General features: G+C 35.8%; 3 protein-coding genes across 12 annotated transcripts; 2 read left to right on the top strand and 1 right to left on the bottom strand.

The window, feature by feature from the left end:
• The first annotated feature begins 339 nt into the window (after window positions 1-339).
• On the top strand, window positions 340-6873 carry LOC108470321 (rop guanine nucleotide exchange factor 14). 5 transcript variants are annotated; one of them, XM_017771627.2, is made up of 8 exons: window positions 340-721; window positions 1192-1301; window positions 4223-4615; window positions 4984-5138; window positions 5226-5300; window positions 5392-5661; window positions 5948-6292; window positions 6416-6873. In XM_017771627.2, exons 2-8 carry the CDS (start codon window positions 1223-1225, stop codon window positions 6755-6757), a joined length of 1659 nt encoding a protein of 552 aa, XP_017627116.1. In that variant the 5' UTR covers window positions 340-721; window positions 1192-1222; the 3' UTR covers window positions 6758-6873. The 5 variants fall into 5 exon arrangements, with proteins under 5 accessions (XP_017627116.1, XP_052887808.1, XP_017627117.1 ...); XM_053031848.1 differs by lacking the exon at window positions 340-721 and adding an exon at window positions 759-1100; XM_017771628.2 differs by lacking the exon at window positions 340-721 and adding an exon at window positions 2239-2428 and having other exon boundaries at window positions 1204-1301.
• Window positions 6874-7025: 152 nt separating this feature from the next.
• On the top strand, window positions 7026-11488 carry LOC108469549 (uncharacterized). Its single transcript, XM_017770426.2, has 5 exons — window positions 7026-8287; window positions 8581-8778; window positions 8861-9012; window positions 10559-10669; window positions 11081-11488. Exons 1-5 carry the CDS (start codon window positions 7466-7468, stop codon window positions 11139-11141), a joined length of 1344 nt encoding a protein of 447 aa, XP_017625915.1. The 5' UTR covers window positions 7026-7465; the 3' UTR covers window positions 11142-11488.
• A 63-nt stretch (window positions 11489-11551) lies between these two features.
• LOC108469551 (uncharacterized) lies at window positions 11552-14715 on the bottom strand. Of its 6 annotated transcripts, none has more exons than XR_001869144.2 (7): window positions 14500-14715; window positions 14147-14223; window positions 13963-14032; window positions 13275-13382; window positions 12320-12460; window positions 12032-12176; window positions 11552-11949 (listed from the first exon to the last, which is right to left on the bottom strand). XR_001869144.2 is itself a non-coding variant. In XM_017770431.2 (7 exons), the coding sequence occupies exons 2-6, from the start codon at window positions 14208-14210 to the stop codon at window positions 12092-12094; spliced, it is 468 nt and encodes a 155-aa protein (XP_017625920.1). In that variant the 5' UTR covers window positions 14211-14223; window positions 14500-14715; the 3' UTR covers window positions 11552-11949; window positions 12052-12091. The 6 variants fall into 6 exon arrangements, 4 of the variants coding, with proteins under 4 accessions (XP_017625920.1, XP_052887811.1, XP_017625918.1 ...); XR_008287144.1 differs by having other exon boundaries at window positions 12320-12434; window positions 13273-13382; XM_017770431.2 differs by having other exon boundaries at window positions 12052-12176.
• Window positions 14716-16446: the final 1731 nt, after the last annotated feature.

Consider the following 16446-nt stretch of genomic DNA (forward strand, 5'->3'; position numbering starts at 1 on the left):
ATATTAATTTTGAATTTTAGATTTTTTTACAAAATAAACTTTAATTTATGGTTTTAAAGTTTCAAATTTTGTCTAATAAATAAATAATTTTCAAGTTATTTTGATTCTTTTAAATATGAAATATTATAATTTAAAATGAATTATAATAATAAATAAAAAAAGAATTCGATTTGATTTAATTAACTAGTATTTCATAAAATTTCAAAATAGTGTTTCTCGGTTATTCTTTCTTAACTAGGCGCCTTACCCTACAACTTCAGTCCATTTAACATGGGCTTGGGCCTATTTTGGGAATCTACGGTTGGGAATATACTCTTCAACGTTCCTTATCTCATCTTTTATTAGTTTAAAATTTAAAACAAATGGCTTCTTCTTATTATTATTATTATTTTTGTTTGTTTAAGTAAGTTCTCTCCTTTTCCGTCTGACCTATGTGACAGTGCATGTTTATTTTTTTTTTAAAAAAACTCCTCTTTTTATCAGTTCAGTAGCAAAGGAAATGCAAGAATGAGCCTTTAAGGCTATCACTTATACCCTCCAATGCCTCGCAATTCAAATATCACTTCTATTTTTCGCCGTTTTTGAATATCGCAGCCTCTGCACTTCCCCATTTTCTTTTGCCTTTTCCTTCGCATGATCTACAATTGCAACTTTGTTGATTGCTTTTGAACTTTGAAGCCTCACCACTCTCTCTTTACCCCTTGCATTAACAGTCTCCCAGGTTTGTTCTCCAAATGCAGCTTCTTTTTCCTTCTTCTTAATGACGACTGAACATGTTGGAGCTGGGTTTTTTGAATTTGGATTTTCTTTTAAAGAGTGGGTTTAAGAAACTACAATTTTTTTTTTCAATTCTGAGATGTTTTATATATAGTTGGTGTTTAAGGAACACATCTCTATCTCATTATCACATAATGAAGGCTTGTTTGCTTACTGGTTTTAAGATAGAAAAGAGTTGTTTATGAATGTAAAAGGGATTATTGGATTTTCTTTTATTTGGTAGTTGGTACACACTTTTTGCTTTGAACCACAAAAGAGTAAAAAGAAAAGAACAGAAAAAGCATGGAATCTTTCATAAACCACGAATTTCTTTTTCCTTTATGGTAAAGAAAAAGATATTTTTATTTTAGTTTTATTTATTGGGTTAAACTTAAATCTTTTGATGGCAAATAGTAAACGTTTTTGGTTGGGCAGAGAGAGAGAGAGAGATAAAGAAGAAGGGAAAATGATGACGATGAAGAAAAGACTGGCATGCTGTACGCGCGACAGAGAGATTAGCCTCGATTTTGATGAGCAAGATAATAGTAAGTTAATTATTACTTTTAATTAATAATTAAATTAATACACCTATTTCCTTTTTAAGATTTGAACCTTTTCATTGTAATGGTAGTAGGCTGGATGGATTGAAAAAAAACGGAGTATTAGGCTATTAGCACTATTCTATGATGACAATTTCCGTGATTGTTGCCATATTGCCATGTGATTCTAGTCTTTTGTTTTTGAATTTTTTTCTTCTTAATTTTGTTTTATTATCCAACATGAGAAAATATAATATGTGTACCTAACACATTAGACTTCAGCTATCTATCTATTTTTATAGATATTTAAAATTGAACTACAGTGACTTTGTGATTGACCTGAGAGGCTGGGGATTGTGGTGGGAATGAACTGGGAGGATGGGGAAGGGCCCATAAAGTGTGGTAACTGGAGGACACCCTATGTTTCTTCTTTAATATTTTAGCTACCCATTGCCCATTGGCACTTCAATCTTCACCTGTACTCGCTGCCATTGCCATGCAGGCAGCAATACTGCCTGTATTTAATTCTTGGCAGACCATTTATGGTACCTAAAGACTAGGTGTGAATGTAATGTTCCTATCTTGCTCTACTACCAATGTACACCCATAGTTTATTTATTTATTCTAATCTCTATGCGTGAAACATGTATTGTTTTTTCTCTTCTTTTCTTCGATTTTGAAAAAAAGAAACAAAAAGTGAATATTCAATGAACTTCTTGGGGGATTCTTTGGAGTTCTATTGTGAACCCCATTATCATTCTTTTAAAGATAGTGGTTCATAGCAAAATATCTAAAGCTCATGGAGCCCCCCGTTGCTTCTTAGGGTAGATAATCCTGGTCAGGGATTAAACTATTCAGGTGGGCAAACCTTGTTTGTGAGTGCCCCCGCCTCAAGTAAAAATTTAACTACTATAATCATCTTCACTATGATTGATATCCTCAGCGGACCCATTGAAATGCTTCAATCCTCATGGTATCTTGTACGTGCAAGCAAAGCAAACCACATGGAGCGGGGGGGTTATCTCATAATTGGAAGCTTTTTGGTTTAGGTTTTGTTTGAACTTTGAAGTTTCGAGGGTGGTGGTAATGACAGCGATGTGATCACTATTCACAAGTTGCAAACAAAAATGAAAGTGAGAATCATTTCATAATTAACTGTAGTATATATAACTGTCTGATAAAGTTACTGTGTACAGTTTCTTTTTAAAAAAAATTAAGGTTCGATGGACATTTTCTTTGCTGGTGTTCGGTGGTGGTGGACCCTTCCCTTCCCTTCATTTCATGTAGTAGCAGTGGTAGGTATGACTGGTGTCATTTAAAAGTTAAAACACTCCTCTCACAGTCACAGTCAATGTCAACAGTGTGAAAGTTATTGAGTGGGGACATAAAAAAAAGTCATGTGGAGGACGACTTTTCTTTCTCCCCAAGTTGAAATACTAGTAATTATTGATGCTTGGATTAACTTAGCTTTACCTTTAGGTTAGGCTCCAACTGATAGTCTTGTATGCTTATACTATTATTATATTTCACCCATTATTATTTTTCCTTTTGCTTATATTCCACTCGACTTATTTAAGTACTGCAAGTTACAGCAAGAAATATACCCTGCAACGCAACAGACAAGAATTGAAAAGGAGATCCATCCTCAGTAGGAAAAAAAAAGGATGGTGAAAAAAAAACACATAAATAAAACTACCCCCTTTAAACTTTAACCCCATTTTTATTTGGGCTTTCTTCTTTTGAGATTGCTTTGCTGTTGAACAGTTCTTTCTTGGAAATTTCTCATTTTTGGATTTAGTCCAGTCCCTCAAAACTTAGGAAATTTCTTCCTTAATGTAATCTTTTCTCAATTCTTGAATGGTCCTTTATCATGTATTTTAGTGGCAATTGGCGAGGACCCTGTTATTATTGCTCTTACATTGTTAATGAACTTCAAATTGAGGCATAACTTTTAAACATGAGATGGGATCTTTAAACATGCCATGTGGTTTTCTTGTCCTATAGGAGCGTCCATGACATGTACTACCAGTCCTTTACTATAAGCTATATAAGGAAGAGAATAGATGGGTAGTTAAAGTTATGCACACTGTAAAACCAGTTATTTATGCATGTTATTCGAATAAGTCATCTAGTCTAATTATCTTATATATGCTAAACTTGGCCCCTTGCACTGCCATTTGCATGTGCATCTGCATGTGCTACCATCTGACTTTTCTATAATGAAGACAAATCTGACGGACTCATTTATTCCAAATGCAGAAGGTCCATATGTACCCAGGGAAATCTGGTTTTAATATGTTGTCTAGTTAAATTTGATTGGAGATGACATTTAATCAATCTGTATCTGATTCACTATTAGATAAGTGACGGTACAGAAATTACAAGTGTGGGAAGTAAACTTCATTCACTATTCCTTGCAAGGATCATTGGTGTAGAAAATTCCCTTTGACTGTTTGCCGTGATTGCTGGAGTCTTTGCAGTTCTAGTGACTGAATGTTCCATAAGATCTCAGAGGAATGTATCCAGAAAATTGTCCCCTTCCCCTCCCCCAATTAATGAATGAAATTGCATGATTTAAACGGACTGTTAAGTTAGTTTCTCTCCTGATATTTGTTTGCTCAAATTGCACCTTCTCTTGAAACTAATAAAGTAAGACGTGTCCTTTTCTGAGCAGTTCTTTAGTGTTTATGCCATAAAATGATTACATTTAATTACAACTCGAATGTCAAATAATACTTCATGAAGAGGCTTATATTTCTGCAGTTAATGTTTATGCCGGAAGCTTGAGCTTCTTTTAGTTTGCTTTGTACCTGCCAAAAGCTGATGACCAAATGTAAACCATTTGGCTAAGGTGTCAAGCTGATTATGCTTCTATTTGTTGTCATATGTTCCCTCCTGATTCCATTAATTGGATATTTAATTTTCAGAATTTTCTGGTATAATGACGTATAATGGTCTTGAGAGCTGCATTATCAACAATCAGTCTTATGAGAATGAAAGCAGAACAAGCAGAGGAGATGGATGTGCATCTGATTCCTTGGATGATGATTTCTCCAGCTGTTCTTCTAGCAAAGATGCTTTTGGATCATTTTCTTCCAAGTGGATGAAGAGAGATGAACAGGGTTCAGATGAATGGGAGCTCTCTGAAAGCCCCAAGCATTTTTATGTCAAAGAGAAGCCTGCTTATTCCTTTGAATCTTCAGACGTTGAGACAATGAAAGAAAATTTTGCTAAGCTTCTACTGGGGGAAGATATTACCGGTGGACGGAAGGGTGTCTCCACAGCTTTAGCTTTGTCAAATGCCATCACAAATCTTGCAGGTGAGTTTGTTTCAAGATCCTTATGTGTGTGTATGGCTTGCTTATTCGGGATTCTCCTGTCGCAACTGTTGCACAACATTCTACTGTTAAAATGGTTTGCAAGATAAACATGTATAATCAGAAACTTTTATTCTGGATTAGAACTTGGTAAAACATGTTTAAATAAGAAAATCATAGCATTTCATGTTGTACTTTATTCATTCTGTCTTCCATCAATGGGAAGCATGCATCATGAGGAAGAGCCACAACTTGCAAAGCACAAAAAAAGCATGTACATTTCACGAAGTTCATTGTGTTCTCATGATATCATAGGATTGTCTTCTTTCATTAGTCTTCAACTTATAATTTATGCAAATTTGAATGTGCAGCATCAATTTTTGGGGAGTTGTGGAAATTGGAGCCACTAGCTGAAGAAAGGAAAAATAAATGGCGAAGAGAAATGGACTGGTTACTCTCTCCTACCAACTATATGGTGGAGTTAGTGCCTGCTAAGCAAAATGGTGCAAATGGCAGGACTATGGAGGTACTCTTGCGGTTGTTGGGTCCCTATTAAATTAACAATGACCATTTTGCAATGTCATGAGATTTATGTCAATTCTATTTTGGGCAGATAATGACACCAAAAGCCCGTGCGGACATTCACATGAATCTCCCAGCACTTCAGAAGTTGGACTCTATGCTTATTGTAGGCAATCTCTTTACTCTTCCTAATAACTTGTATACTCTAATGAACACATCGCCCACATTTACCATATTAAATTTTGTAAAATTGTCAGGAAACTCTGGAGTCAATGGTGAATGCTCAGTTTTATTATGCAGAAGTTGGAAGCCGGGCAGAAGGAAGAAACAAGAGTGCTAGGGAGAGCAAGAGGTGGTGGCTTCCATTGCCACAAGTACCAAAAACTGGGCTCTCAGATACCGAAAGGCAGAAGTTGCAATGTAAAGGCAAGGTGGTATATCAAGTATTCAAGGCTGCAGCATCGATTAATGAAAATGTTTTGCTTGAAATACCTCTTCCATCCATTATTAGGGATGCTCTTCCCAAGGTGAGCAAGCTCACTGCCTCCAGGGCATTGGACTTTAAATATTGGACCCTTTAATAGTTTTTATGATGATATGTATTTTAGTACTAAAATGTTACTCTACATGTTTAAAAAGGAAATATAGAAATGGAATCTGGATATTTTAGTTGGAACCAGCTGACGTTAATCTACTTTAAAATCTTATAGTATCTGATAAATTTGAATGATGAGAGTAAATTCCGGGTTAAAGTTTTACAAGATGTTTGTATTGCATTTATGGCAACTCAAATCTCTTTCCTTATGTTTACAGTCTGGGAAGGCAAGCCTTGGTGACGACCTGTACAAGGTTTTGACTCTGGAGTCCAGCTCGGTTGATGAAATGTTCATTTCGCTAAATTTAAAGTCTGAAAACAATGCTCTCGAGGTCATTAATAGGTTGGAAGCTGCTGTATTTGCATGGAAAGGGCGACTTACAGAACAAGCTAGTGGTAAATCGCCAGTGCGAAAATCATGGTCCTTTATTAATCCTACATCTGAAATGGATAAGATGGAGCTACTAGTGGACCGTGCTGAAGCACTTTTACGTCAGATAAAGAGTGCATACCCAAACCTTCCTCAAACATTTCTTGATGCTTCAAAAATTCAATATGGCAAGGTAAGTAGTTGGTGTTTAAAGTGAAGCTTATTTTATTCTGCATTGTATCTTTCACTATTGAATCAATATTATATTGTAGTATATTAATAATTGCGATGAATTACACTTTGAATTGGTGCACAGGATGTTGGACATTCCATTCTGGAAGCATATTCACGAGTCCTAAAGAACTTGGCTTTCAGCATAATGTGCAGGATGGGAGAAATTCTACAGGAAGATAGTTTGTGTAACCCAAATTCAGGGGTGGCAACATGGTGCTTTCCTGGAATAAATGTGGGAAATCCAAGGCACTCTCACTCACTCAGTGATGTTATGAACAAAGTAGAGGGGAAGTACTGCGAATCCGACACGGACGTGGAGTTGTACAGTGATGCAAGTATAAATGCAACACCAAGTACAAGTAGGAGCCGTCGAGTTTGGTGTATTGGGAAAGAGGCATGTTATAGTATAGGAGTGTCTCCTTGATAATAAAAAAAAATAAACAAGATGATGGAAGTTTGATTTTCAACACTGCTTTTGTATATCATTATTAAGCTTAATTAATTAATAATATCCATAAAAGAATCATATACTTGATAGTATCACCGGTAACTTACATATGGATTCCAAATGTGTCTACTGTTTATATCAACTTATTGGGTCTGTTTAGGCCTAATTAATTCAATATTGGATGGATTGGGCCCGTTTTATATTTTTAATATGGTAATGATTGAAATTTCACCAGTATTGGTCCTAGAAAGAGTAAGTGAACCGCACCTGGTGTGGAGCAGTTGTATTGTTGGTACACTAAAGTCATCCGTGGTCTGAGGCTGTTGCTTGTGGATCCGCAATCCACATGCGCCTGTGCAAAGCAGAGCAGAGATGGGATTTAAAATTAATAATAAAAAGAAAAAGGGAATAAAAACGAAAATAAGCCCCAAGAAGAGGCAGAGGAGGCGGCATTAATCAAAAAAGGCATTGTCACCTCAAAGAAACACTGTTTTCAAGACGTAACCATCGTTGAGATCTGAAGACATGAGTTAGTAATACATCACTTTTAATCACTCCGCCCCCTAAATAATAAGGTTGGAGTGCCTTCCAAGCACAACTTCCAAATGCCAATTACGTCATCGGCGCTGGTTTTCCCTTTTTTTCTTGTTGGGTTTAGGGTGAAACTTAAGTGAAACCACTCAGATGGGATCTGGTGGGAGCAAGGGTTGTTGTAGAGTAGGAGTAGGCGGAAGAGACACTGCACCTGCTGCTTCGTCGTCTAACAGCGGTTGGCGGAGGGGAAGATCCAAGGGTAAGAATAGAGTTTTCCGGTCCTCTTGTCTGGGAGCGTTATCTAGATCTGCTTCTCCTAAACCCCACTTTGATCACCGGAAACAACCTGCGTCGGAATCGGATCTGGTGAAAAGAGAAAGTAACAGAAAGGTTGAAGGCGAAGCGGCATCTAATGATGAAATGCAATTGCCATTGCCAACCCCATGCATATCTTCCGGTGGTAGCACCTCTGGTGCAGCTGTGACAGCTGCTCGTCGCTCTCCTTCTCGCTGCCTCTCCGGCATTAGCTTCCTTCCTGGTAATTTGAGCTTCCGGTTCAGCAGAGCTAATAGTATGCGGTCCTCCGCGGAGATGTTGAACCCTGATGACGATTCTGAGACACTTGAACCTCAACAACCTCCCCGCAATTCTTGTTCTCCGATTATCTTCAATGATTCAGATGGAAGTGGAGAGACTCTCGAAAGCAACGCTCGTTTTAGCAGAGCCTTAAGTGTTGGAAGGCTTCGTGATCGTGTTCTTGGTAGAGCTCCCACATTCTGCCCTTTGCAGCAGGACATACAAATTACTCAGCAGCAATTAGCTACCTCTCCATCCACCACTGCTTCCACTCATGATTCCTCCGTTATTTCCCACGATGAAATTGAAACTTCTCGATCCAGAGAAGCCCGGTATCATGATTTGCTCCACCATAGATCCAATTTCCTTGAAAGGCGGAGAAGAATACGATCTCAGGTTTATAATCTTGTTGCACCCATCGCCTTATTCTCCACGCTTATTAATTTAATTTAATGACTGGTGGTTACTGAACAACGTTGATAGTAACTCTACTTTTTTCATTAACAATTAGAATCAGAACAAATATTTAGGTTTAGGACTGTTCTAATGCTTTATTTCTATATTTATGTCTGCTTCTTCTTTAGGTTTGGCCTGCATGTATTACTTTCTGCTATAGGTTCTTTGAAAGTTATCCATCTGAGCAAATGAGGTTATTGTCTGTTTAGTTACTGACCTATGAGTTGCTCCAGGTTCGAGCTCTTCAACGGCTAGGAAGCCGTTTTGAGAACTTTTCAGGGCATGAAAGATCCTGCATTTTATCTGGCCAACATAGAAGTGGTCGATGCACATGTCGTGTAAATAATCGAGATTCTAGTTCAAATGATGACACCACTGGTGCTAGGTCTAGTGTATCCAGAATCGTTATGTTAGCTGAGGCTTTATTTGAGGTGATTTTTATTTGTTGTTATTATTTCCTTCTCTGGGTGATTGTCCTTTCTCTTGGAGTAACATTTTACATGTTTGAACTAGGTCCTGGATGAAATTCACCAGCAGTCTATGGTTTTATCTTCGCGACCGTCCGTGTCTCCAATCGGTTCTTTTCCTGCACCTAACGAAGTTGTGGAATCACTTCCTGTGAAAGTGTACAAGTCACCTAAACTTAAGAATGATGAGGCTGTGCAGTAAGTATTTACTTTCCTCTGCTATCCATTAGATGCTAAACCGTTAACTAAGCTGTATTTTCCATTTGATTAACTTTTTTGGCATTACCTTTGACAAATTATTAGTTTTCAAGTGTTCCTGTTATCTGAGTGAATCTAAAATCATGTCGGGGAGATATTATATATTCAGGAAAAGTTAATCAAACACTACATACCAATTAGCTCAGGCTAGTTCAGGTAGAGTATTTAATTGATCTCTTTAAATTTTCATCTATAATATTAGATATCTTGCTTCTACTAAAATAGTGCTCTAGGAGTAAGATAGGTATTGCTGTTAAAAAATGTGTTTTATCAATTTGTATGAAAATTATTGACTACATGCCAGCACTAGGTGTGAACATGGATGGGAAAAAGTTGTGAGCATAATGTGCCAAAGTAACATTCAAGCCCGATATTTAGATTTGACTGAAAAATGCAGAGTATGCTGGAGATAAATTATGTCTGAGGTATAACTATATTAAACATGACCATAATGGATCAGCAAGGAATGTATATTGGTTAGCATCTTAGATCTGACTAAGTTTGAAACACGCATAAGGTCAGATGAAACATAATCTCTTGTACAGAGAAGTAGTACAATGGTGAACCTTGTAGATCTTTGAAAAGATAATGGGATAGTTTAACTTGTACCTTTACTACAAATTAAGATAATGAGAGTATGTGACCATGTAAGTGATATGCTAACTGAAATGTTCCCTGTTTGGGATAATTTAGGGCAATGGCTCAAAATCAATATTCGACCAGCTAAATTAAATATAGTAAGCCCTGAAAGAATGGTTGCTAATTCCTTATGATGGAGGCAATAAATACATCTCTCTTTGGATGCTAAGTTATTAAGCATGCTTCAAGTTATATTCTCAAATAGGTTCAGATTACTTGGTTTCTAGAACTCTTAATGAGCTTGCTTGAACAGGGTCTAAGTTTTTAAGCCCACTTCCTAGTTATATTCACAAATAGATCCGTGTAATGACTATGAGGGAAGGGAAGTCTGTTTCTTTTTTCTTCAAAACACTTGCTACCTAACCATGGGGTGAAGTGTCACTTTTTCCAATGTGTTTAAGCCGTTCATGCATGCCCTCCCTTGCGCTCAAGCAATGCTTGACTGGGAAGGTGGAATACATAGTATCATTTGAGATGAGTTCAATACACAATTTTCCAGCATATATGATGAGACACCAATTTGACTTTAATAGACTAGGTTTTAGTAGCTGTGTAAACGTGGTCTTGGATTATTTTAAGTGCGAAAATTTACTTGGCATAATATGTATAAAATATAAATAACATGGATAAAAGCATCTTGAATAAAAGCATCGAGATTCACTTGATAAAGTTATTCAGATTTATCATTTTGAACATTAATTCCACAATTGTCAGTCCTACTAAGTTACCTTGCTAGGGGTCAATGATTTTATTCGTCCTGAAACCCTTCCTTCTGCTTCTTAAAGTGGAATTTGACTGCAACCAGGCATTTTCTTGGTCCTAATTTTGTCCTCCATTTAAATAACAGATGTTACATATGTCTTGTGGAGTATGAGGAGGGGGATAGCATTCGGAGATTGCCTTGTAATCATGAATTTCATAGAACATGTATAGACAAGTGGCTCAAGGAGATTCACAGGTATAAGATGAATACATTCTATTGCAGTTATTTTTAATTCAGCATGATTTTGAAATATTTGATGTACGTTGTGTTATATAAAATAGACATGTCTTACCAAGGCCCTTTTGCTAAATGGTTTCTGTTCCCCTGAAGGAGAATATCATGGGTTGCATGCCATAGGTTTTAGAAGGGTGAAGTGGAACAGTTAGACCAGCCAGTCCTTTTTAGACTCATCTAATTGATATACCTCTTCAGAAATAGAAAGATGGATGTGTCCCCTACTTTTTGTTGCCATCTTGAGTGGTGGATTTCCTTCTTTTTTTTTTTTTTTCTTAAAAAAGGAACACGTCGGGTGTTAGTGCTAATAAATTTGTAATGAGATTATGTTGGCTGAAGTTATGGTTTCTTGTTTTTTTTTTTGCCTTGTAGGGTCTGCCCTCTTTGTCGTGGGGATATATGCGGACCTGATTTGATGCCTGGGGAGAAGTAGAGCTTCTGGTTTTTATAAGAGAGGAGCATTGGCAACTGACTTTGGTTACAAAAAGGAAAAAGAAAGAGAAGAGAAGTGATAATTATATACTATTATTATTGAGGATGAATGTGAAAGAGTTTGTTTAATATGCCATCCGTGATCAGGGTGATCACCTTTTGGCTGCACAATAAAATAATACAGGAATGGGTTGGGAGTAGTAAGGGGCTATTGAACTTTGTGATTTGCAGTGTAAGGCTGTGTGTAAGCCTTCTTGCCTTGGAGCCACAACTCAGCTCGAAGAAAGGAAGGAGAAGAAATTTGATTGTTCATCTTCAATGTTGTTACCAAAGAAATAATATTACCAACTCCCTCTCTCTACAGCCACTCCACTTAACAAATTTGATGCAGATGCAGATGGCACGTTGTCCTTCAAGATTGGGTTTGCCCAATTCATATATTAAGATTACCATATGGATGCCGCCCAATATCATACGACACAATCAGGCTCCAATTAATGAATGTATCAAGCATTCGGATGATAAATGTTCCAAAACAATTAATAATAAAGGAAAAAGCCTGGTGATACCACCAGTTAATATCTTGGTCATACTAGAGAGTAATATAGATAGATAGAAAAGGTTAAGGTACTGCAAACTAGAATTCCATTATTCGTCAAGACATTACATCCCATCTCTTTAATTTCATGCAACTCCGATTCTCTCTCATTTTGCATTATCGGTTATATGATCAGATGTTGCAACTGGAGTCTGACACAACGATCTCTGCAACTTGCTTCCAACAATTAGTCCGTTTCTGACATTTGGCCCTAGTCATTTCTCATTACCAAAGTTAAACAATGCCACTTAGATAAATAAATAGAGTCAGATATAGCACAGAGGCAGCCCAACCTTTTAGCACCGAAACTTACAATAATCTTTTTTTTTTTTTTATATATGTGGAAGCCAGGCTCAAAGGTTCTTTCGATTCAGCTGCCAAACAAGTTGATCCACAGATGCCATAGCACGAGATGCTAAGCCAATTGACCCATCATACCTGACAAAAACAGATGCCTTAACAACTAAAATCCCACTCCACACATATACATTTGTGTATGTACTCAAGTGCTCTCACATCATGCAAAGCAAATCAAAATTTGCTTAGTGTTGGTCATAACATGTGAAGGAGAACAAACTTACAGCGCAACCAACAGAAACACTGATGTCAGCATCACAATGGCACCTTCCCCAGCAGATTTTGACGTGTTCAGGCACCTCGCACAGAACCAATTTTCATGAATTGATGTAACCATGTCTGTCATCCATTTATCAGCTTCAAAACTTTAATATCCATTTTCATCCCCCAAAAAAAAAAAAAAAAACTTTAATGTCCACGTGTATTTATTGGGGAAAAAAAAGAAGACTTACTAATAAAACCAGACATGAAATTCATTGGTGTACATGTCTAAATAATATAAGCAACAATTTGCCAGCAGACATTTCCAACATCACAAGCCAAATCACTAGTGCAGAATTTGACCATTTTTATCATGTTTGGTTGGTTTTTGCTTCCTCCTTTACATGTTAACTTTTAAATGAGTAATCTAGGGACTAAAGTTCTTGAACGAAAATCAAATTTGAGACATTAGCAAGCCTAAAAGAAGTTAGTTACCTGTTGAAAGCCTGCTATTAATGCAACACAAAAATATATAACAGAAGCAAAGAAGCAACCCCCTTTCCAAATCAACAAGAGAGATCCACATGCCAAAAGAAAATGAAAAATTCTAGATATTCTTCCCTAGGAAATGTTTGAAACGTAAGCACTCAACAAGCTACTAAAAAGAAGATATATGGCATGCAACTTTCCCAATGAACCAAACTAAAAGTTTCATTAAAGATCTAAATAATTTATTTTGATGCATTATCAATACAAAAAAGGTGTCCCATGAATCTATGCTCTACTACTGGATTTATAGTCCTAGGAGCAAAATATTTCCTCTGCACATGCACAAAGTTGTAGTTATTTCAAAAGGTGAGTTACACAACAATTTTAGAAAGAAGAAGAAGAGAGATTCCATTCATACTAAAACTTTTAAGAAATTCAAAGAAAAAAATAAATTAAAGACAGAAAGGTAGGGTAAAGCAAAATTTACACTGGTTATTCCCAATCATGAAAGTCTCTTTCTGCAGTTTATTGCGCTTGATGAAATTGACAAATTGACTCAACTCAATTGGGCTGATCTTTATTCCTTCCTGTTCGGCTCTGTCAGGCAAATCATCATACACAGTCCTCCAAACAAAATAAATATCTTGGGTGATGATGAACATAGCAGCATCGAAGCATGAAAAGTGTAAAGAATTTCTTTTTTGACATATTAAATTATATATATATGAGAGTTTTCTTTTTTTGTCACTTGAAATGTCTAGAAAGCGAACCATTCTTGTTTCTAAAAATGTGAGAAAATAAACCAGCTCCATAGAAAACAATGGGATAACTTCAAAATGCATTTGTCTTGACAGTAACCAAGAAGTAGAAAGAAATAAACTTAAATTAGATTATGCTACACAGCTTTTGACCTTGATACATGGATGGTAAAAATCTACCTTTATTAGGTGTCCATGTCTAAATAATTAAATTTGCAAAGATATTAACAGAACATAAAGCGACAAAGGCAGCCAGTATCATTGTTTGGAATATTTAGGTTATGAAAACAAAGGGATTAACACAATTACTGACTATGAAATAGCCATGGTAGATGAGAAGACAGAAGCATCAAATCATAGAATTAAAGCAATAGAAGAAAAATAAAAAATTCAGATTAAAGAGATGAAATGTATCTTACATAGTAGACAACAGCCGAGAAGGCCTGAATGGGTCATAGTTAATCAGCATAGCAGCCTTCAATGGCAGACCTGCAATTTTGGAACAAGCAAGATTTGCAGTTACAGCTTGCAATTTGCAATGCAATCCCCAGTCGCATTTTAAGAGGTAGAAAAGGATATAATGAAAAGATTGAGATAGATTACCAGAAGAACCAATATTGGAGGAAGCCCATTTCTCCCAAGATTTTTGCACAAAAGCCCAATCCATTGCACACCTTAACCTGACCAGCAATTAGCAATACAATAACAGTTTATGCAAGAAATTGCAAATTGGTTTCAAACAAATTAAACCATGATTTGAAGAAGGATTAACTAAGCTTAACTAAATCAGCTGACGCTTCTCCTAAAAGCATACTTCTTTTTTACTTTTTCTTTCAAAAATAATAACAATTTGAAGAGTTAATGAAACAATTCCCAGAAAAAGGAAATATGAAATGAAGAAGAAAGATAAGAAATGGGGTATGAGTGTGGAAGGAAGAGAAAGACAAAGTGCTTACTTCTTATAAAACTGGAACAAGTGCTGTGATTCCTAGCAAGAAACTGGAAGAAAGAATCTCCTCACAGAAGGCGTCAACCCAAATTCTGAACAACGTAAAAATGAGCGATGCTTTCAGTTTCAGTTGCCCCTTCTTATTTGGGGGTTTTCTCATCGGCTTTCGCTACCTTTGCTCTTGCAGTTGGGCCCTGATATTTTAAAGGGATAAACCCATATTTAGTACTTAAATTGGCGGTTTAATGTTGTATCATATCATCATCTAATAATTACTTTTTATAAAAATTAAAATAATAATGCAATACAATTTCAGAATTCATATAATCATATAGACCAAATTTGAAGAAAAAATTAAATTTCAAAATTGATATAAATAAAAAAATTTAAAAGAAAGATTATCAATATGAAAGATTAAGATTATCGATTTAAAAGATTAAATATTGCTTTTAATCCTATTTTAAATTTTTATAATAAAATGTTACCCTTTAAAACCATCAATTAAGAGTTGCTACATGACATAAAAATAAATTTTTTTTTTCTCGAGAAAAAGTATTTAGTAATGTGTCTTATCCAATTAGATGTTTTTGTACAATGTATGATGTATGGAAGTTGATTTCTAGAAGTGCTAACTTAGAAATCCAACTCCCTAATAACTCCAAGGGTTAAATATATATTAGTATCCGAACTGGTTCACTTCTCTCATATTGATACTTATAGTTTTTTTTTAGTCTCAAATTGATAGCCTAACTTTTTTTTTCCGTCCACTATATTAGTACCTAACATTAATGCCGTTAATTTTTTTTATGACATGGCAATGTTGGCCAATCGCCTGGGTCTTCTTCTACATCTTTCTTCTGTCAACACCCCCTAAATTTTTCCCAATGTTCATACATCGTCTCATTCCCCTCAACCCAAGTTGTTGCTTTCATTATTGTCGGTGGTTGGCCTTTTTTCGGCTTGAAAATGGCACCGGAGTTGAGCTAATTTAGGATTTCCATTTAAGGTTTTCTTTCAAATTAAGGTTCGTCCAATTCGAATCTTTTAAAATCTTGATTTACTTCGTGAAATCGAGCTTAAAAAAAACTCAATTATAGAAAAATTTGAACCCAATTTCAAATGATTGAAATTATTTAAGTGTTTCCAAAAAACAGGAAAGGGTTTCTTCAACATTTAGATTCTAATCTTAAACCCAAAATCCACTAACAAACATGTTAAGCAAGATGTCATAAAGGGGGAATGAAAAACCAAAATAATTAAATATAATAGAGAATAAATGGTGAACATAAAGGAATGACTGATTTTTGGAAAATAATCAAATACAAGTAAAGTGTTCATTGAATTATACCCCTAAAAAAATAAACAAAAGTATAATAGTAAAAAATAAAATAAAAGAGAAAAGAATAATGACAATAAAAAGCCACAAATTAGCAGCAATAGCAATGACGATGGCGGAACTTCGAATCTTCGTTCGGTGATCCCAACGGTGGCAAGGTGAACCATGGCACGATGTACCACATACCAGAGATCGGTGGTGATTTGACGATGTAAAAAGGAGATTAGAGAAAGAAATAGATCAAAGCCTTGGCCTTTGTTTCACCAAATTTGGGTCGGATTCTTAGTAAACTAACCGACGATTTGAAGAGAGGTGGTGGGGAGGAGTGTGTTGAAGGTGTTTGATTGGAGCTCAGACGATAGCGACGATAGCAAGTTTATCGAAGGAAAAAGTAAAAAAACAAAAGAAAGGAATCCATTACAGAATAAGAATCGAAAGTAGAAAGGGGGAGAAAAGTTAAAAGATTTTTTTAAAATATTTTTTTAAAAATTTCAATTGATGTCATTATGACATCATCATTGCCATGTGTCTTCATTTCAAAGTGCCACGTGTCTTGCATTTAATGTCCTTAGACTCGAAAAAAAGTTCGGATACCAATTTGAGACAAAAAAAACCATA

This window comes from Gossypium arboreum, chromosome 8 (genome assembly GCF_025698485.1).
Source record: "Gossypium arboreum isolate Shixiya-1 chromosome 8, ASM2569848v2, whole genome shotgun sequence".
NCBI lineage: Eukaryota > Viridiplantae > Streptophyta > Magnoliopsida > Malvales > Malvaceae > Gossypium > Gossypium arboreum.

Coding starts and splice junctions, on each gene's coding strand:
- LOC108470321 (XM_017771627.2), top strand. CDS start 1,223: ATGATGACGATGAAGAAAAGACTGGCATGCTGTACGCGCGACAGAGAG. Junction 1,302..4,222: donor TTTTGATGAGCAAGATAATA/GTAAGTTAATTA, acceptor TTTAATTTTCAG/AATTTTCTGGTATAATGACG. Junction 5,139..5,225: donor CAAATGGCAGGACTATGGAG/GTACTCTTGCGG, acceptor TATTTTGGGCAG/ATAATGACACCAAAAGCCCG.
- LOC108469551 (XM_017770431.2), bottom strand. CDS start 14,210: ATGGATTGGGCTTTTGTGCAAAAATCTTGGGAGAAATGGGCTTCCTCC. Junction 14,033..14,146: donor CTCCAATATTGGTTCTTCTG/GTAATCTATCTC, acceptor CCAAAATTGCAG/GTCTGCCATTGAAGGCTGCT. Junction 12,177..12,319: donor GTGTTTCTGTTGGTTGCGCT/GTAAGTTTGTTC, acceptor TGTTTTTGTCAG/GTATGATGGGTCAATTGGCT.
- LOC108469549 (XM_017770426.2), top strand. CDS start 7,466: ATGGGATCTGGTGGGAGCAAGGGTTGTTGTAGAGTAGGAGTAGGCGGA. Junction 8,288..8,580: donor GGAGAAGAATACGATCTCAG/GTTTATAATCTT, acceptor GAGTTGCTCCAG/GTTCGAGCTCTTCAACGGCT. Junction 9,013..10,558: donor AAGAATGATGAGGCTGTGCA/GTAAGTATTTAC, acceptor TTTAAATAACAG/ATGTTACATATGTCTTGTGG.